The sequence below is a fragment of the Maylandia zebra genome, linkage group LG10 (genome assembly GCF_041146795.1).
Source record: "Maylandia zebra isolate NMK-2024a linkage group LG10, Mzebra_GT3a, whole genome shotgun sequence".
Classification (NCBI taxonomy): Eukaryota; Metazoa; Chordata; class Actinopteri; order Cichliformes; family Cichlidae; genus Maylandia; species Maylandia zebra.
Window position 1 is genome coordinate 13,358,681 of NC_135176.1, and position 21,184 is coordinate 13,379,864.

The following is a 21,184-nucleotide window of genomic DNA, read 5'->3' on the forward strand; positions in this document are numbered from 1 at the left end:
GGATGTATACACTTAGCACATCTATGCATATACAGGCTGTATATTGTACGTTACCCCAGCAAGAGACAGCCCCAAATAACCACAGAGCAGAAATCAGCACAAAAACATGTTTAAATTGCGGTCACAGAGGCCAATTTAATCAAGAAGGCTCTAGCAGTCACAGCGATATGAATATATTCAATTAACTGTTTATGAGTTCCCAGTTTAAGTTCAGTGTCCCAGCTTTAAATCCCCCCAGTATTCTTAAAATGTTTCGGAAATGTGCTTATTATCGATCAGCCCTGCTGTCGATTATTGTTCACAGGTTTTATTTCCAATTCATTAAAAAACACCAGGTCGGGATGACGATTTGATCTGTCAAAAAAACAAAACACTGTTTCCTCCACTAGCATCTTGCCAGCAACGCCCTGCATCCCAGACCGGCGTGCGCACCACACAGACGCACTAACCGGCGAGAGGATAACGGCGGCTGCTCTGTCGGGCTGCAGCTGATGCTGCTGAAGCATCTGCAGCGCTGTTTGCTTGGTTTAGTGTGTGTGTCTGTGTGTGTGATTCCAGATGTCACCGACTGAGGATTGGCGTCCACACCGCTGCGGGGGATGTGTGTGAGTACAGGCCGTTTGGATGCGAGTTCGGGACGGACGGATTTCATGAAAGGAACAATCTCAGCGAGGGAAAACATGACAGTCTTCCCGCTCCCCTGACGATTCTCCGGGATGCAGTCATAGTCTGAGGCCGGACATGATCTTAATCTCAGGGATTGCTGTAGTTGATGCGGGATGATGTGCGCCGCACCCCGAGTGATATTGATAAGGGGAACACAGCTCGGTCCTTCACTACCCCGCTGATTTTTTGCTTGACTGTGGCTCGTAGTGATCATCTTCATTTATTTATTTTTATTATTTATTTTTTATTTTTTGAATTTTTTTGCTGGGCTGGGACTATTTGGGAGACCTTCTGATGTGGAAGGACTGGGCTATTTTGCCTGAAGGGATCAATTGAGCACTGTTGCTCTCACCCGGAGGGAAACCAGGGCTGAGCTGCTCACCTGGTCATTTCAACACAAGTATGTGAAATGTTTTTCGTGTATGCGCGTGCATGTGTAATGAAACACACTGCATATTTAGAAATGACCGGTGAAGCCACTTTTACTGCAAGGATGTCCTCAGATCATACTAATGTATGACTCATCTACTTAAAAAAGTCACTTCTGCTAAATACTGTATCTGGCTTTCGCCTTTTTACTGTTAACAGGTGCTTTTTGGAGAGATGTGAGCATCCCTCACCACCAATGGCAAGTCTCTGCAGGGCGCAGAATCAGTGCATATTGCACTGCTATACATTATAGTGATAACCATATTTCATCCCCCTGTATAGGAGACTTCTTCTATGGCTGTCTGAGCTCATGTGTCCTGTCTTTAGGGCCGCACATGGTGAAACACTGAGGCCTTCCTCTGACTGAGAGGCCATTAAAGTCTGTCAGGGTTTTACAACGCTTATATGCAGGCTTGTAATGGAAAGTCACTAATGGGAGGATGATCAATAGAAGCCTTGGTCAATCTTCATCACTGGCCCTCCTTTATCTGAGGATATTTTATTACACATACAGTAGGTCATCAGTGGCAGACACTGACTCAGAGTACTACTGCAAGCACTGCAAGGCTTGCATGACAGCAGCAGACGTTTGTAGCCTTTACAGTAATCGCTTAAACAGTTTGGATTTGCAAATACGCATCCCACAAATGTTTTCTGATATACTTTTACATCCATCCCAAATTTCAGTAGTATATGTGATCTGATTGGTGTCGTGTAATAATCGTCAGTGGTACCTGCAATGATCACACTTGGACATGGCTAAGTGGATGATCTGGCGTGGTTTGTGTATGTGTATATTGCATGCATTGCAATATCCTGTTTATTTGTATCTGTCCACAATGGCTAAAACTGTCCTAAAGACATAATCATATTATTATTATTATTATTACTGTTATTATATTATTATTATGGTCATTTCAGACTTGCATAACTAGGTTTTTCTTTTTCAAAATTATTTGGATGTAATTTTGTAATTTTATGCATTAGTTTTGTTCTCTTAAAATTAGACACATACAAGACTTTTATATTATAAGAAAGATGATTATAAATAGTATAAATAGTATGTAAATAGTAGCTTGTTAAATATACATACGACCCACTAAGTCAGAGCAATCTGTGAACATACAGATAGTAGTCTCCACATTACTATGAAGGACATGCCAGTAAGCAAGTTCAACAATTTTGGACAATATCACACAAAATTTGATATAAGCCTGCTGCTTAAACACAGACATTATTGATCAAATGCATCTATACCATTTTTTCATCAATGCACCAATATGTTTGGTGTAACATGAATCAAGTAAATTTCATTTGCCCAGATTCCAATTTAAGTTTTTGTACTTATGTAATAACATTACATGTGATCAAGTTACTTAGAGTCAGGACTTTGGGCCTACATCATTCACTCACACAATAGTACTTTAATATGTTTATGTTGATGTGTAACATCCACGTAGTTCATTTAAAGGTTCTTAATAAAAAAAACTCGTACTGGTCAAAACCAGGCCACTCAATTAATTCCTTAAGCTGTCTGAATTAGGCCCGTTATCCCCCGAGTTAATTAAACTTAGTTCTAATAGTAATTTATGTGTGTCAAAACCTATTGACTATCATTAATGATTAATGAAATAACTGTGTTATAATTTTGTTTACACTTCCAACAGGCTGCTTTGACTCGGGGTGAATTTGTGTGAATCAGCAGAACTGCAAGTGTGCTGCAGGACTGAAACCAGATCCCAGCTCCTCACGCTCTGAATCTCATTCCCTTAAAACAGCCAGTCCATAGAATAAACTGTAATCAGATCATGTCCGGCACCTAGTTTTAGGATGATGTCTCCAGTTAAACTAAAACCATTCCTGGAACACACCCTTACGCACTCACCTCTGCTGAGCCTACAAAAGTCTATCAGTTTGTTCACTATGTAGAAATACTTCAAATGAATTAGAGCTGCTGCGTGCATAGTGCCGTTTACCGGCTAAAGTTTGAATTAATCTGGTTTATTATGGTGTCTTTTATTTCTAACTACATCTAGCACGTGACACAAAAACTATCTCTGTCAGCTATACTTTGTGATTAACGAAGCTTGCTTTGGTTCATTTATCAGGGGAGCTACACTTCATAACCTGTATAAAACCAGAGATACGAGACGCCATTGCTTTTGAAGCAGAGACTGACACGTCTCCCTCTCGCCCTCCCCTGTAGCCTTTCAGCATGGCTGAGAAGACGATCGAGCAGGGCTCGGTCAGCATCCCCATGGAGGAGACCAAACTTCATGGCGGAGCGCCTCAGGAGGCGCCGCTGCTCACCCACCTGAAGAAAGTGGAGAACCACATCACTGAGGCCCAACGCTTCTCCCACCTCCCACGCCGCTCCGCTGTGGACCTGGAGTTCAATGAGCTTTCGTACACCATCCGGGAGGGTCCGTGGTGGAGGAGGAGAGGTACGGGCAATGCTTAATTCACACAGTAACCATGATGGATGAGCAAGCAAACATTACCAATGGCGATCAATACGAGGAGGCCTTTAAAAGCCTTTGTGACATTTAAGAAAAACAATTTTTTCTTGTTGTTGTTATTTTCTGTTACCTTTCTCCATTATTCTGCCACATATATCCCAGCCCACTACACACACACACACTCACACTCACAGACCTCCACCATGTTGTAGCAGCCAGTGTGCCTGCAAGCTTTGCTGCGCTCAGCACAGTTTAGACATAGTAAATAATTTACACTTGCAGGTTGGCACGCTGCTTGCGTCTCTTTTGTGGCGATGGCGAGTCAAGCCCATGATTGAGCTGTTGAGCTTGAGCTTGTGAAATACAAACAGCGCTTAAACTCAACGCCCTTGTTGCTGATGAGCCTCCAGCCTTCAGTCGACTCGTCAAATAAACCACCCTCCGCAAACTGTTCGGTTTAGCTGCTTTTTTTAATGCTCTATATGCTCAAAAGGATGGGGGAATGTGAGGATAAAGGGTGCTTCAGAGGAATCCTTTATTTACACTAGGCACATGTTACCCTAGGAAAGCCTCTACATGATGCATTGCAGGTTGTGCTATTTTCAGTCTTTTGTAATATTGATGCGCATTATGAAAGCCTGGCAGAGGAGTATTGTGAAACCTGAATTCGTGGAGAGTATCAACAAGGAGCGAAGAGGAACAGCGAGGGTACCTCTAGCTTGGATCAATAATCCAGCGTTGCTTTGTCCATTGAAGCCCATGTTTTTTGGAGGCTAGTTTATTAAAATCAGCCCCTGGTTTGCTTCTGTTTTCTCATCGGGGTGCCTGCCTCAGCTCATCAGCCTGATGATGTGTGAACAGAAAGTGTTTCTCCATCAGCTTTTGCAAATTAAGTGGCTCCATTCATAAAGAGGTTCTCCTTGTCATTTTACCCTCTGTCCAAACTCGCTGAACCTCCGATCACGCCTCATACTGGGCCCATCCTGCCCATTTGTTTTAACCAGCAAGCCACACCTAACTTTCTAATTTCACCTGTGCTGGAGTTTATTCTGAGGGGCTTGTCTGTGTTTGTGCCTCATTTACCCAGCTAAGCTCAGAGCTGCTCCTCTCTGATCAAAGCTGCAAAGACAGTGTAACAGCACAGAGCTTAGAACTGCTGATCTGCTGTGTGCGTTTATATCAAGTAAAACACACACGTTTTTATATAATTCCCACTGAATTACACATTGTAGGACAGCAAAGAGGACGAGCCGTGAGCAAGTGACGTCATTTGTATTTAATGTGTTTAAGTCTTTTGGTTAGCGACACACTGCTTGTGAGTCACCTCTGAAAATCTCTGTGATGAGCAGGAAGCAGAAGAACTTGTAATGCAGTGAACGTAGTTTCTGTTTACTGTAAGTCAGTGGAGGAAGGTAATGCATGAGCCGTCCTCTGTCTGTGTTATTGTTATTGTGGGCCCTTTTGTCGTGAGGCCAGTTATTTATCGCTGCTAGGATGAAGCTACTGTGACCCGCTTTCATGTTGAGGATATTTTCCTCCCGAGGGAGATAACTGGTGAAACACTAGCTCATACTTAAAAGGGGAGGGAGGGAGGAAGGGAGAGTGGGAAATGTTTACATGCCCCCAGGCGATTTACTGTGAGTTGCTCATTGCACCTGCACTGATCATCTGGTTAGTAGACAAAGGAGGGTTGCTTTTATTTATTTTTTTGTTATATTTGCAGCTTATTCATTGAATGCTGCACTTCCCGTACCATTATCCTTTTAGGGCTAATCTCAAATCTGTAAAAGGAGTGGTTCATGCTCAAAATGGAGCATAGATGCTCAGTTCTGAGACTCTGTGATGGAAATCATGCATCCTGCTTCATCACTGACATTGTCTTGCAGAAAGATTATGGATAATTTTCATTAGCATTGATCAAATATGAAAATAAAATCTCTACATGACGTCTGCATGATCAAATGAAGGTAAACTGGGAGCCACTCTGTTTGTTTGCCGTACGAAGGCTGGATATTATCTATTAAATATTCTGATCCCTTCAGTTTAACAGAGCTGTTTCTTCCGTTAAACAGCCAGGCTGAAAATGAGGCTGTGAAGTGAGAAAGAACTTACACTTCTATCACTCGCTCTTCATCTCTTATTGAGGCCCGTGGCTCCATGATGCATTGGCTCTCACCAGTAGCCTATAGCACACCCACGTCTCTGACTGAAGTGTCAGCTGTGTGGAGGACAGCCTAGACATCGGGTTTTGACAGAGAAGAGGAATGCATGCAAAAAAAGGGTTGTGTCTCTGGTTTTGCTGCTTTTTTAAAGAAATCATTTTTGTGCATCAAATGTATAAAAATGTTGTAGACGTGCAAAGCGGTGAAGTATTCTTTCTTTTTTCAGTCTGTTGTGATGGATTGTGTTTTTTCCCCCCAACCAGGTAGTATTTTAGCAGACACTTCCTTTAAGGATAGAATGAAATTAGATGAAATAGATACCAGTGAACAAACAGTAAACTCCAAGTGTGAAGGGAAAAAAGAAGAAGGTTTGTTGGGAAAGATCTAATAATTTTCTTTCACTTTAGACATGTGATGACCACACCTGATGCTATTCCCCTTCTTTGACTTTGTCCATGAGATCAGGCTTTAGTCACTCACTGAATAGAGCAGGGAACAGTGAGGTGAGCCACATAATCTATGGCTCTCATGGCACTGGGTTATGTCCCTGCAGACCCACACAGATAAGGCCATTATCGTCCACGGCTTGTAGCATCAGGTTAGATCATCAGTATGCACCACATGCCATGGCATCACTGCTTCTCTGGCAGCAAGCAGCTCTGCTGTCTGAGTGGAGGCTGTCTGATGTTATAGCACTGAAAGGAGGAGGGGGCACTACTTTTAGGCTATTTAACTCAGAAGGCTGGCAGCTGTGCTGCTGAGACCCTAATTACACAGCTCGAGACAGGAAAATGTGTCCATACGGACACTGGAGAAATGGGTAAGGCGAGGGAGACATGCGTCAAAAGCCAGGGTACTTAAAGCTCCTTTTGACATTCGATTTCAAAAAGATTTCAGGTTTTCTGTCAGCTCTTAAGCTGGTTGTTTTTGCTGTTCCCATTGTGCCTGGAGAACTGCAAAGGTTAGAGAAGTTCATCATTAAAACTGGAGTCATCTTCATTTGCAAGCCACACCAAAGCAACCGTTTGTTAAAACCGCTGCATGGGAGTAATGACTGTGGTTCATCTGTTGGTGCTAGTGAGGGCATCATCATCTTAGATTACTGCTTTAATATGCACACTCCAAACCCCCTGCAGGTCTCAGAGACTCTGAGAGCCTGGATATGTCTGAACTATAGTGTTTTTTTAAAACTAAGCTAAATTTCTTTTTTCTTTCCCGCTTATGAGTAATATTTATGAGTTTTCAGTTTTTGGTATTTTTTAATTTTGTGCTTAATCTTTTGGAACATTTTGTTTTCATATCTTTTGCATTTAAAGGTTTTCTTTTCTTGAATTAGCCTTTTATTGTTCATCTTTCTTTTAAGCATTTTAACGCATTACACAGAGCAGTTGAAACTGTCTTTGTGCTAAACAAATAAACTTGGTTTCCTTTGTCTCGCGCCCGAACCCTAGCCCCCTCTAACTGCAGTTCAAGCTTCATTCTGTATGCCAACTTCACTTAAGAAGTCACTTCTAACAGCAAGTGCATCTCTAATTTACAATAAGACTCCCTTTGCTGGGTGGTGGGGATGCCATGGCCAATACCTCTGCACTGTGACTGACAGGACTCTTAGTTCTGCTTAAAAGTGGTATTTATCGTCTGGGACTTTAAGTGGTGGAGTGAAAATAGGCTTTCTACCTGCATAACCGTCTGTTGAAGCTCTTCTAAAATCAGTGAACTGAGTCCGTTCCAACATGAGACACAAAACTGCCTGTTTCACTGTTACACTGTCGGGAGGCTGAAAAGTTTTTTTTTAACAAGTAGTTTAAAAATGACCAAGCGGATGGGTCGTAGCACTTTACATTCCAACACAGGATATAAGAGTTCATTTCATGCTTTTGTCTGTTGTAAAGCCTGAGGGTGGTAACACATACATTCAACAAGAGGAGCGCAGACCTCCACAAAGCCAGCTATAGGGGAACAATGTTACATTGTTATATTTCATAAATATTCTTTTTGTTTTGTGTAGTGCATTAAACTAAATGGAAAGTGTCCTGTTGAAACTACTTGACATAGTTATTTTTATTTTTGACGATACAGTAAATGTGAACATGCATTCCAAGTGAATTACTACTAAATAAAGTAAGTTATTTGTCAATAACTGGACATGAATAACTTGAGCTGATTATATTTTATATCGCAGTGTATTTCTAATGAACTAAGCAGCTCATCCTCTGTCTCTTAACACTTTCTTTAAAGATATAATGTATTTGGGGTCAGTTTGAAAGAAAGGCAGATGTGACACGTAAACGTGAGGTCAGAGGTCAAATGTGACATGATATTTGGATGCAAACTATAATGCGATATTTAGTGTCATTTCCTAAATATTGCCAATACAAATAAAGGCAGCAGAAATGTAAGCGTAGTTTTAAAGATGAAGACATTTTATGAAAGTTTGACCTTATTTGACTTTGAAGAGGTCAGAGGTCGAAAGTAACATGATAGCTAGAATCCCAATGTGTTATTCCTTATATGCCTATATGTTGTCAGTACAAATAATGTCAGGAAGAAACATATAAAGCTATATATAACTATATAGCATTATTATCACTTTGACCTTCAGCTCAATCTATTGAGGTCAGAGGTCAAATGTGGCATATTTAATACTTTTTAGGCTACTTTTAAAAGTTTTTTTTTTTTTTTTAACCAATAAATCTTTAAGTTGACCTTGAAGACTTGGTGGATGTAAGCCAGTTTTTAATGGGCTGTTAATATCACCCTACTCTGCACTCCTACAAAGTTTTATCAGAATTTAATCAAAACTTTGTTTACAGACAAACTGACACGTGAACGCTGTGAAAAACACAACCTCGTTGGCAAAGGTAATAAAGTGCAGTACTCCCGCTCTAAACACTTTGAACGAGCTGTTTATCAGATCAGGAGCATTCAGTTTTATTTTTCCATCGTTACTCTTTTTTTTCCACACAGTTCTTGTACTTCTCGTTCTCATCGTCTTTCCGTATCATTTCAGGGCCACATTAAAAAAATGAATAAATAAAAGATTAAATGAATAAGTGAAAGAGTTCAATTTGAATCCAAAGGAAGAAACGCTCACATTAGACCTTATAACATTTGGCCTAAAACCATGAGTGTTAACTTTGAAGTAATGCTTATAAGAATAACTGGTGAAATTAATCACATGATTATAAATAACTCAGCTTTTTTTTGTTGTTGTCAGGTTATAAAGCCCTCCTGAAGTGTCTGTCAGGAAGATTTAACAGCAGAGAGCTGATTGGTATCATGGGGCCTTCTGGAGCCGGAAAGTCCACACTGATGAATATTTTGGCGGGGTACAGGTGAGCCCTGCACTTGGAGTTATTGCAGATGTGGAAATGGAAGATTGAATGATATGCACATGAAGAGGTCTCTCTCATGCTCAGAAGCTGGTACTGTGTTTAAAAACAGGGAGACCGGCATGAAAGGTACAATCCTGGTGAACGGCCGACCGAGGGATTTGAGGACTTTCAGGAAAATGTCCTGCTACATCATGCAAGATGATATGCTGCTGCCACACCTCACTGCGAGGGAGGCCATGATGGTGAGGTCATTAAAAAAGTAAAATCTTAACTTCTCATTGAATCCTAGTTCAGCAATGACAGCTGAGTTCTGTCTGTCTTTCAGGTTTCCGCCAATCTGAAACTGAATGAGAGCATGCAGGTCAAAAAGGAGCTTGTAAGTCTGAACTTACTGATGGTATTTCTGCATTACGTGCAGAAGCGGTTGCTGATGTTAGGGGTGTGGAAATGAATAGAAATGTGTCTAGCTGCAGAGAGTTTTGCTTGCCATTAATACAAATGTTTCTGAGGTAATTTGGGGTAAAACTGCAAAAAAAATGAGGAGTCTTACTTTTTGATCATTTTAATTTTGGGGGACTTTTAAGTCACCACTTTAACCTGAAACAGTTGTCTAATAAGAATTTATATTATGCTATTTAGAGAAGCAGGGCACAGACAAGACAGAGGAGGTCAACCTAATAGTTGCCTGATATAATGGAAATCAATGACCTATAGCAGGGGTGCCAAAGGTAAGGTCCAGGGACCAGAATCGTCCAAACAAAAACTCCTGTCCGGCCCCCTGGACTGCTTTGGAAAATGTTAAGGAAGGCATAAATTTTGGACTTTTAATTGTATTTCATAAGTTTGACAGCTTTTCTTACAAATAATGACTTCCCACCCTTGTTCAAATTACAAATAATTAAGTAATTAAGTAATAGATAAACAGTTACCTACTATAGATTTTTATTTTCAGTAAAATATTTTTAAAAAGAAATTTTCTGCTTCTTCTGTACAGTGACAGAAAGGTGGGTTTAACTGGTCTGGCCAAAGTAACATTAAAGTGGGCTGTGGCCCGTGATGCAAAATCGGTTTGACATCCCTGCTTTATATTATCACAGCTAACCCAAGCCACATTATCACATTGGAGCCAGAATACTTGCCTGATCCACATCAAACAACACTGAAGGCAGCAAAACACTGTATGCTGATGTGCAGCTGCAGTTGATGACCACTGTCTTGTCTGCAGTGAAATCCTTCTGCTGCACATCACAGCATACATCCATATTTGGCTTTGAAGTTAAATCTCTTTCATATTGCACACCTCTATTTTTAGCTTTGAGTAAGCGCGCCGTGGCGTTCCAACACTTCTCTTTGTTTGGGTTGAAGGTGGACGAGATCCTGACCGCTCTGGGCCTTCAGGAGTGTGCTCAGACACGTACCATCTCTCTCTCTGGGGGCCAGTGTAAAAGACTGGCCATTGCCCTGGAACTGGTTAACAATCCACCTGTCATGTTCTTTGATGAGCCCACCAGGTAGGACAACACTCATCTGGATTAACTCTGTGTGATTTCAGCTGAAATGCAGTCTAAATAGTGCATCTTTCTTTGCGTGTCCCATCCAAGTGGTCTGGACAGCGCGTCCTGCTTCCAGGTCGTTTCCCTCATGAAGTCCTTGGCTCAGGGAGGACGGACAATCATCTGTACCATTCATCAGCCCAGTGCCAAGCTCTTTGAGATGTTTGATAAGGTAACTTGAGTGCTCTTTCTCCTGGGCATGCCTCACCACCCATTAGCTGCAGCTCAGACCTAGACACTACATGCTTGCAGGGTTTGTTTCATGCAGCTGAAGCTGTGTGGCAGTCGATACCCGGCCCTGTTGTTTTGTCAGTTGTCGATGCATTATTCACGGAGCCATTGTGTTCAAAACTATGTTGATTACTCTGTACATGTGTTCTTATTCACCAGCTGTACATCCTCAGTCAGGGTCAGTGCATATACAAGGGCACAGTCCCTTACCTCATCCCTTATCTGAAGAACCTGGGTCTCCACTGCCCGACATATCATAATCCAGCTGATTTCAGTGAGTTGATTACAAGTGTATATCCATGCATAACTTTTTATATGTTATGCATCGTTCTCATTAGCTTGTCCTCTCTATTCCCAGTCATTGAGGTGGCATCGGGGGAGTACGGAGACCTGAACCCAGTGCTGTTTGACGCAGTCCAGGGCGGACTGTGCTCAGAGGAGGGCAAGAAGAACTCGAGGGACAAAACTGACTCCTCTTGTCCCTCACAGTGTCACAGTGTAAGTGATATCAGCGCTTTAACACATCACACACACCCTGTGTGTCTGGTATTTAACATTATTAAACCCCTGAAAGTACCAGACTTTACTCATTTTAAAGAATTGTTCATTTATTAGGAAAATTGATCAAATCTTGCTTTTTGTTGTCTCTGGTTTTCCTGGAATTAACCACGTTCGTTATTGTTGTCTACTTCTATTAACAATTAGATGCAGGCAACATATTTCTAAACTACAAAGCCACCATATAATAGAAATGATAAACGATACCTTTATAAAAAGTAGTAGTGCTGTACTTACTGGGGTTGTATTTCACCACAGATACTCAAATTGCTCACAGCTGAATGGGAACCTTAAAAATGCTGCTATGACAGCCAATAAAAAATATAATCAGTAGCTAAAAATTGAGGCAACAAAATAAATAAAAAAATAGACCTTTCCTATTTCCTATTCACAGTAATACCTTTTAAATGGTACAATTTTTTCATCCCTACTCCACTGATCCGTCTCATTAGTCTCTATAAGCTGTCTTCTCACTATGTCTTTCTCAGCCCTATAATATAATAACTTAATAAGAGCATCAGCAAAAATGCTAGAACCGTGACTGTAAACCACCCACAGCTGTCTGCTTTACGGTTACTCCTGTTTAATGCATACTGCAGTTTTGCCCTGCTGCTTCCTTTAAGCGCAGTGAGGTCATTGATTTTCTCTGTTATTCTTTGTTATGCACTTATTACCCTTCTGATTCTGATTGAGCCAGAAGACAAACACCACTTTTGTATCTGTCCTTTAAATAAAACTACAGCTAGTGTGGATTTAGCTTAGATCTGCACAGGAAGTGGAGTTTTGAGTTTGAACCTGGTCCGTGTGGAGTTTGCGACCACTCCTCACGCTTCGAGCTTACTTTGGTTTCTTCATGAAAGCACACTGGGTTAATTCTGCTGTCACTGTGCCCTTGACCAAAGCAGTGGCCTACATGAAGAGCTGGCCCCTGGGTGCTGCTGCATCCTGATACTGCTCCTCCTAGTAATAATAATTAGAGAGAACATGTTTCCCTGTGGAGTTGAATAGAGATATCCTTATCGTCATAGTTTTCAATTTCATTTTTGTAAAACAAAACAAGTTATAGACAGTAAGTAAGCTGCAAGTGTCTCTGCCACTAGACAGAAACACTCTTGTTTAAAATACACCAAGAAATAATGCTACATGTTATCATTTTAACTGATATGAGTACTCTATTATTTCTAATTTTGCACAGGACACAGGAACACTTGAGAAGCATAGCTTCGCCACCAGTACATTCACACAGTTTTGCATCCTCTTCAAAAGAACCTTCATTACAATATGCAGAGATACGGTATAGTATTTACTCTATAAATATCTCCAGATTTTATCAATTAAAATTCACTTAAACTTTGTTTTTATTCTTGTCATGAGTTACAGACTTTTGAGTTTTATTTCTTTTTTTTCTCAAGGTGCTGACCCACCTTAGGGTGATGTCCCATCTGTCCATTGGAGTACTCATTGGCCTGCTCTATCTCAAAATTGGAAATGATGCCAGCAAGGTTTTCAACAACACTGGCTTCCTCTTCTTCTCTATGCTTTTCCTCATGTTTGCTGCCCTGATGCCCACAGTGCTAACCTGTAAGACTTGTCTTCTATGCAGAGAGTGGAAGTTGTTTGTCTGTTACAAGTGGAAAGTCTTTAAATGCCGCTGTTGTTCCACAGTTCCTCTAGAGATGTCTGTGTTTGTGAGAGAACATCTTAACTACTGGTACAGCCTGAAGGCCTATTACTTGGCCAAAACCATGGCTGACATACCGTTCCAGGTAGTGTTTTGCTTTTTGAACACTTCGTATTTTGTGCATGCGTGGAGTACAGTTTAAACTAATTGCATTAAAAATGTGCTTCACAGGTGATTTGTCCAATTATGTACTGTAGTATAGTGTACTGGATGACAGAACAACCTGCAGAGGTGGGTCGCTACCTGCTCTTTATGGCCTTGTCTACATCCACAGCGCTGGTGGCGCAGTCGCTGGGTCTGCTTATAGGAGCTGCATCAACATCTCTGCAGGTAAGTAATGGAGTGTTCTCTCCCAACAACGTACAAGAAAAAATAAATGCACCCATGTGGTTTTATAATGATAGAGGCAAAGTTAAGCTACTTCATAATAAGTAGCTTGGTGCACCCCAAAAAGTACATAAGCAAAAGTACACAAGTACATGTACTATTTAAGATGGGGAAATATTGCTTCTTTTTTTTTTTTTTGCAAAATTACCAAGAAATTACACAATATTTAAAGTTGCTTACAGTGTAAGTTGTGTCTTCTTTTCTGTAAAATAACCCAAACTTATGCACAACTTAAAATTACTTAAAATGTAATTATTTGTTCTTTCCTGTATGGTACCTGAAGTTATGCAGTACTTAAACCTACTGATACACAATCTAAAATTACTTACACATTACTTAAAATTACTTAAAATGTAATTATTTCTTTGTTTCCTGTAAAAACCGGAGTTGTTACCTCCTTATTCTAGTGTCCCTGCCTAAGTATTTGTAGGTAAATATAATACATTGAAATTTCAAATAAAATACAATGAAATTTCATTTAATTACAGGGGAATTATACCCTTAGTTATGGGCTATATTATAAATGCTTGAATATGTAAAAATGGGCCTGTAGTGCACTGACTGAATTTCAGTAAAGAAAAAGATGTTTGTGTGTCAGATTTTGCTTTTTTCGCTGCTGGACTGTCTCTACTGTTTGAAATAAATCGAACGGGCTCACACAGCAGAGTTGTTACTACAGTGGGTGGTTTTAGTCATACATTTACTCTGAACAATGCTGCGAACATCTTGGCATTAAATGGCACTTTTTCACATGTAGCACACAACAAGAGATTGTGTGTGTCAGATGAGGTGTTGTAATCATTTATTGTTTAACGTAGGTGGAGGTGGTCACCCTTTATCAAAAAAGTATCCCTGCAATCCAAAATTTTTATTAACGAAATTTTCTGTGTTTTTGGTAAACTGGCTTTGTTTATTCTGGCAAGTCTGCATTTAGGAATGATAGCTTTGTTTAAAAGTGGAAGGTGTGAGGGTTGGGTTTTTAGAATAGAATAGAATAGAATAGAATAGAATAGAATAGAATAGAATAGAATAGAATAGAATAGCCCTTTATTGTCATTGTACATGTACAATGAAATTGTAGGTGCTCCTCTCCACTCACTAAATAGTAGACAGTAGGAATAAACTGCAAACAGGAGAAAACAGAAAGTCAAGATAGATATATACAAGATAAGATAAAAGGCATACAATGGAGAACAAAATAGTTGCAAAGTGCTCAGAGGTAGTGCAAAGTAAAGAAGCTGTTAATGAGTCTGGAGGTGTAGGACCTAATCGACCTGAGGTGCCAACCAGAGGGCAGCGGGTCAAACCGGTGGTGGGCGGGGTGCAAGGGGTCACCTGTGATGGCTCTGGTTCCTGAGACAGGAGGATCTGGCAATGGTCTCCAGGAGTGGCAAAGTGCAGCCAATGATTTTTTGGGCAGTGTTAATTACCCTCTGCACAGCCTTTCTATTCTCAGTTGTGGCTCCTAAGGACCAAACACCCAGGCACTATGAGAGCACGCTCTCCACCGAGGAGCGGTAAAAGGCCAGCAGCAGCTTCTGGTCCACGTTATTCTTCCTCAGAATTTCCCAGGGGAGGGGTGGTTTCAAGCTGAGCAAAGAAGGTGTTGTGCTCCCCTGTGAGTTTGAGGCTGCTGTCGGGGGTTGTGGGGCTCTGTCCTTTGTAGTTACTGAAAGTTTGGATACCTCTCCACAACTGCTGGGTGTTGGTGGTGGTGAAGAAGCCCTCTATCCACCTCCTGCAGGCCTCCTTGGCCCATTTAATGCCATTCCTCAGGTTGGCGCTGGCAGTGCAGAACAGGGAAATGTCCCTCAGCCTGAAGGCTGAGTTATGAGTCATGAACAGAGCCTGTACTTCACTCGTTATCTAAGGTTTTCAGTTAGGAAAAACCTGGATGTCACATTCTCTACACAGCATTTAATGTAGAAAAGGACAGACTGAGTGGAGGTTTCCAGGTCCTTCTGTTCAAAGATTGACCAGTCTTTCAGATCAAAACAGAGCATCATCTGGCCATGTTTTAATGACATGGGTGCTTCGAGGGGTTTATTTCCTGAGGGGAATGCAGGCAGGGATGAGGAGCAGATAGAGGTGGTCAGATTGTCCTAGGTGGGGGAGGGGTGTTGCTCTGTAGGCACGCTTGATGTTACTGTGACCTTCTGTGAAGGCTTCTGTTGTTGGTGAGGCAAAGTTACACTGGATGCATTGTTAATACATTTCTGCAGATAGTTGGTTAATAAACCACACTGTTTCAGTTTTTATTTTGACATTTGTTCAATAAAAAACATAACATGTATGCAACATGTAAATAAAGAGAATGGTAAAAGGACTGGATCTTATATAACACTTATCTACTCTGCCTGAGACACTCAGTGCTTTATACAACTCACCTAATTCACTTTTTAAAAATGCTTTTTCTACATAAGTGCTTTCTGTCAAACATTCACAGTCCAATGGATGCATCAGAGAGCAACTTGTGATTAGTATCTTGCCGAACAGCCATCCCAGAATGGTGGATACTGTGTGTATTTATATAAAGGTTTCTTGACAGAGTTTGATAAGGTGTCTAGCTGATGTTTTAAAGTTATGCAATTACTTGGTTATTATATTTTTTAAATAACTTGTTATCCAGCACTGACGTGGATGCTGACAAGTATCCCAGACTTCGCAGTGGCATAGTGTCTTCTTACCACTTGTAGTTTGCCACAATGAATGATAAGGTCCTCAAAAATCTGTAATGCAATGCAATGGGGAAAAAAGCAGCACTTATAATGACAGTTCCACAATGTAACAGAACAAATTTTATATTGCAGAAAGTTGATTCAGTTCATCCGGACGTTGTGTTATCTTCAGTCTCAGCTGACTGCAGATCTCCCAGCCTTATAAACAAGGCAGCTGCACAACAATCACAACGAGCAGCATCGCCTAACAATGAGCCATGAGCTCAGTTTGTGGTCATTAATATGCACATTACATTCAGAGAGCGTTGTGGCATGGTGGTTTGCAGCAACAAGGTCCTGGGTTTGAATCTCCTTTCTGTGTGGTCTTTGTATGTTCTCCCCAAGTCTGCACGGCTTCTCTCCGGGTACTCCAGCTTCCTCCCACAGTCCAAAGACATGTAGTTGGTGAGGTTAGGTTAACTTGCAATTTTAAATTGACTATAGGTTTAAATGTGAGTGTGAATGATCTGTGTGTCAGCCTTGCAACAGACTGGTAGCTTCTTCAGGGTGTGGCCCACCTCTTGGCTTCAGACGCTCCCTTCTTCTCAAGAAAAAAGGAAAAAGAACATGGATGGATAATATGCATATTAAAATGACAGTTAATCAGCAATGTGAAGATACTCTTAGGTACCCTCCTTGATCTAGACATGGTTGCTCTCCTTTTATACATATGGCCGTTTGCTCAAACCAGCTCTCCTCCATGTCTAGGCTGATCCTCATCCTCATCACTGAAAGAGTGCCCCCTACTCCGTAGGTATACGGTAACTAAACTGCAACATCCCACCTTTGATGTGGCTTCCCAGCGGTTCCCCAAGTCTCTGTAAACAGCACATATGGCCACTGAGCAAGGGTTATGATAATTTGCATATTAACAATCATGAAGCTGATCTTGTGTTAGGTAGTGGTGCTGGTTCTGATTGTTGTGCAGCTGTACTGTTAATATGGAGAATGTGCAGTCAGCTGAGATGGAAGAAATCACTTAGATGAGTTATAAATGTTCTTCTAACTGAAAAATGCTGTCTCCAGATGAACTGAATCAAGGTTCCTTAGCTGCATCATCAAGGATGCACCAAGCGTGCATTTTATAGAAAAAGTGACCAGTGTGAGCAAACAGCGGATAATGATAATGATCTAAAATGCTATACTACAATACTTTCTTTTGTCTGCTTACAAGGTAAGAAATTAACTTTTTCATATGATTTTTGCTGCTAATTCATTCCACAGGTGGCAACATTTGTGGGCCCAGTCACAGCCATACCTGTCCTCCTTTTCTCTGGCTTCTTTGTCAATTTTGACACCATTCCCAAATACCTACAGTGGAGTTCTTATGTTTCCTATGTCAGGTATGTCAGCTACCAATGAATTTCTAAGGCTGTTGAATAGAAAATCAAGCTTTTTCTAAACTCATTTTAGTAATTGGTTTCTGTGGTTTGACTGTCTACACTGACTCTCTTTAATCACCCACTTTTAGGTATGGCTTTGAGGGGGTGATACTCTCTATTTATGGGATGAACCGGTCTGAGCTTGAATGTCCAGACCCTGTGTGTAAGTTTCAAAAGCCAGAGGAGGTCTTGCAGCTGTTGGATGTGGAGGACGCAAAGCTTTACGTGGACTTCATGGTGCTGGGGGTTTTCTTCCTGATCCTCAGACTCGCCACTTACCTGGTTCTGCGCTACAAAGTCAAGTCAGAGCGTTAAGACGTCCAGAGGCACAGTGCTGATGGATATGGATGCTCATGAATATCCCAGAAGTGTGAGATAGTAAGAAAACCTATCCTCTCTCTTTTTCAGTTTCAACATTTCAAAATCAATCGAGTATGTGCTGCACCATTACTCAAACTGTACAGTATGGTACAGATTGAAAAGGTTTACTGATAAGAAAATGAAAAGTTTCAACTGTGAATTGTTGTTCCCTGCACACTGTTACTGTATGCCAGGTAATGGTCACCATCACCTTTCATAAATACAATAAAATATTGCTCAGTGGCACCATGAGTGGACAGAACACCCCCCAAAAAAGCAGATCGCATGTTTCATTAAGCTGAGAATTTTGAAAATGTACTTTTTTTGGTGACTCCAGGAAAGTGTTTGTAACTTGGAGCTTCTTAATCCAGTGCCTAAAAGGTATTTCAAGGCCCACAACAGAATCTGCTTAATTGACACAAAGAACAGCAGCCATCAAGATGACCCTGAAACGTGATTTCAAGTCAGATCCTCTGTTATTGCCAACAGAAAAGTGGAAGCCTTTTTTGGGGCTCATCTCTCTCTCCTGTAGGATAATCTTGTCAGGTGTCCTTACCAAAATGCACGACGTGGCGACTTGTCTTTATGGAACAGAAATCGACTGCCAGTGGATGACTCTCCTCGCTGGAGACCATTTTCGCAGGCCTTTTGCCCCAGCGCTCACAGTGATGGGACACTTTGCCTCGGATGAAGAGCTTGTGAATATGTTAAGCAATGTGTCTTATACAAAGACTGACATGGATTCGCCCCGCATCCGGCCCTAACGACTCCTTACTTGCTCCTGCACGTGTTTGCTTCTGCCACAACTCGGGAAGCATTGAGTGAATTGGGAGCGACACGTGAAAGCGAGTAAGCTGTTTGCAGCCTGATGCAGTGGGCCGTCTTCATCGCAGACAGAATAGCATTTTAGGTGAAGTGCAATAGAATATATTATGGCTAAAAAATAGCAAAAAAAAAGGAGAAGAAGAAGAAGAAAAAGTGTTGTTTGTCTAATCAGTGTCGCTCTTTTGACACAGTTCTTTGAAATGCTTGTTTCCACTCGTATGACTCTTTAGCTGCCTCCTCCCTGAGCTGAAAAAGGAAGTCCCCTCCTCCTTTCCTCCTCTTTCTCTCTGCTTTGCTGATGTCTGACAGATGCGTGTTGTTCAAAACAATGTTAGATACTTGAAATGCTGGCTGGGCGGTTTTTGTGCCTCTGAACTAGAATGATTTGAGTTTTCTCTGCTTCCTTGTTTGCACATACACTACACCTTATATCTACATACTGGCTCTCTATTTCTCTCTCTTACACACACACACACACACACACGCAGAGGTACATTACAGACATACACACACACATCACCATGGCAATGTTTAGAAGAGCCTCTCCTAGTCACACGGCAATGCAAATATTTTCCAATAGACTTGCTATGAAATATTTCTTACTCCAACTATGCTACTTAGTAATCCTTATTATAATACTTCAAATAATGTGAGTATATAACCAATGATTGTACAGTGAGTATGTCATGCTGTAAACAAATGTACATTTGCACTTTTCAGTGTATCTTTATTGTTTTTTCTTATTTATTTGTATTTAGTTTTATTTTTTTAAACCTACAAGACGAGTGCTGCTTGAAAGTGCAATGGGGGAAAGAAAACGGCACATGGATGTTGCATGATCATCTTAGGAGTGAAATTTATGAGATATTAAATTTTAGAGTATGGGACAGTGGTTTTATTTCCTCATCCAAACATATCTGTCCCGCCACGTTTGAGGAGATGCGAATCCTCCGCTCTGCACTGAGCATTTCTTTTAGAACATCTGGAGCCACGTGTGCGTCACTAGTGCGGATTAAAGATGACACGATCAGGAGTGAAAAGAGGCGAATGTACGAGACGTCCTGGATGGAAGAAGGCAGGGATACAGAACAGAGAGCCAAATATGTCATTATGTAGCTAAAGAGGTTCGCAGTCTCTTTGGGAAGCAGCTGGATTGGAGAGCAGATCACTAATCACTAATCTGCTTCGCTGTTCAGCACAGAGATGGCTGTGATTAATAGCAATAGTTCACATCGTGATGTTTATGAAACCTCCTGCAGTTTATAAGGTTTATGTTCTTCTTACCGGTTCTATTATGTGCAATAACCACACAAAGGCAACTCTGTGAGACCAATTACATGAAATGTGACGCTGAAATTTTTTCGTTGTAGTGCTTTCGTTGCTTGTGTTCAGTGACAAAAGCTAATGTAGGGAAATGGATTGTCAGAAAGATTGTCACCTCAAAGACCAAAGCGGGATCATAACATTTATTCTAATATCAGGATAATTATAGAAAAAATGCATGGAATGAAATAAAAGGTGTTTAAACTCAATTTTCCTACAAATACAGATGATATGTGTTTTAAGTTTCTCTAAATTGGAAGCAGAAACTTAACTGCAACTCCAACGCCAACCAATAAACAGTCATCAAGTAACTGGACAGTCTGGGGGAGTTTGGGGCTTAGATGTTAAGGCCCGTGGTACCAAAGACGAAAACAAGTCTCCCTTCTTCTCCCCCATAATGTGCATGCAGTGTCCAATATTACCATTAATTTTCTGACCAAAATAAGTGCTCTGAGGACACATTAACAAAGTCTGTAGTACAGTCAGTTTGTCTGGTAGAATCCCTGATTAGCTGATTATAAATGAGGTGTGGGAAGATGTGAGATGTGTGTAAGCGTTATGAAGTAGCTATGGAAGTGAAATTGCAGGATGCAATATCACTTGAACGCATGGTGACGTCACACTGTTTGCGCAGTCTCTTTATCACTTTGCAAAATCATTTCACAGCTTCATCCGTTTGCTCATAAGAAGCCACCGGGCTTATTGTGCACTCGCATGGTAAAGAGTAATATGCAGGCTATCCCTACAGAAAGCTTGGACTCTTATTAAAAATGTGTGATGGGATTAGAGGTAGTTGTTTTATCTAATTTTCCGCTTAGAGTTTAATTTCTGATTTAAAAAAAAATGCAAGTTCTGTATACTGAACGCTGTTCCGAGGATTATATTAAAGATCATTTATAACCTTTACCCTTTCTTTGTGAGATGATTTGATCGGACACTGATCGCTGATACTTTTTCCATAACCATATTTATACACTGAAGAGTAGCAAACACTTAATTATTTGTGATTCTTTCCAGTGCTCAGGAGTACACTCATCGTGAGCATTTTCACAAGACTCGTTTAGCTTTAAATTTACATTAGAGGCATTTAGGTAACCCAGTAGTAGCTCGGCTGCT

The 21,184-nt window shown here is 40.9% G+C and overlaps 1 protein-coding gene across 2 annotated transcripts; it reads left to right on the forward strand.

Moving 5' to 3' along the window:
- Positions 1-403: 403 nt before the first annotated feature.
- Positions 404-20,963, forward strand: abcg4a (ATP-binding cassette, sub-family G (WHITE), member 4a). Of its 2 annotated transcripts, XM_004563938.4 has the most exons (16): positions 404-1,066; positions 3,302-3,539; positions 8,530-8,577; positions 8,934-9,051; positions 9,161-9,293; positions 9,377-9,427; positions 10,417-10,562; positions 10,653-10,776; positions 10,995-11,109; positions 11,194-11,333; positions 12,589-12,687; positions 12,806-12,974; positions 13,059-13,159; positions 13,246-13,404; positions 17,403-17,521; positions 17,650-20,963. In XM_004563938.4, the coding sequence occupies exons 2-16, from the start codon at positions 3,311-3,313 to the stop codon at positions 17,873-17,875; spliced, it is 1,977 nt and encodes a 658-aa protein (XP_004563995.1). In that variant the 5' UTR covers positions 404-1,066; positions 3,302-3,310; the 3' UTR covers positions 17,876-20,963. The 2 variants fall into 2 exon arrangements, with proteins under 2 accessions (XP_004563995.1, XP_004563996.1); XM_004563939.4 differs by lacking the exon at positions 8,530-8,577.
- Positions 20,964-21,184: the final 221 nt, after the last annotated feature.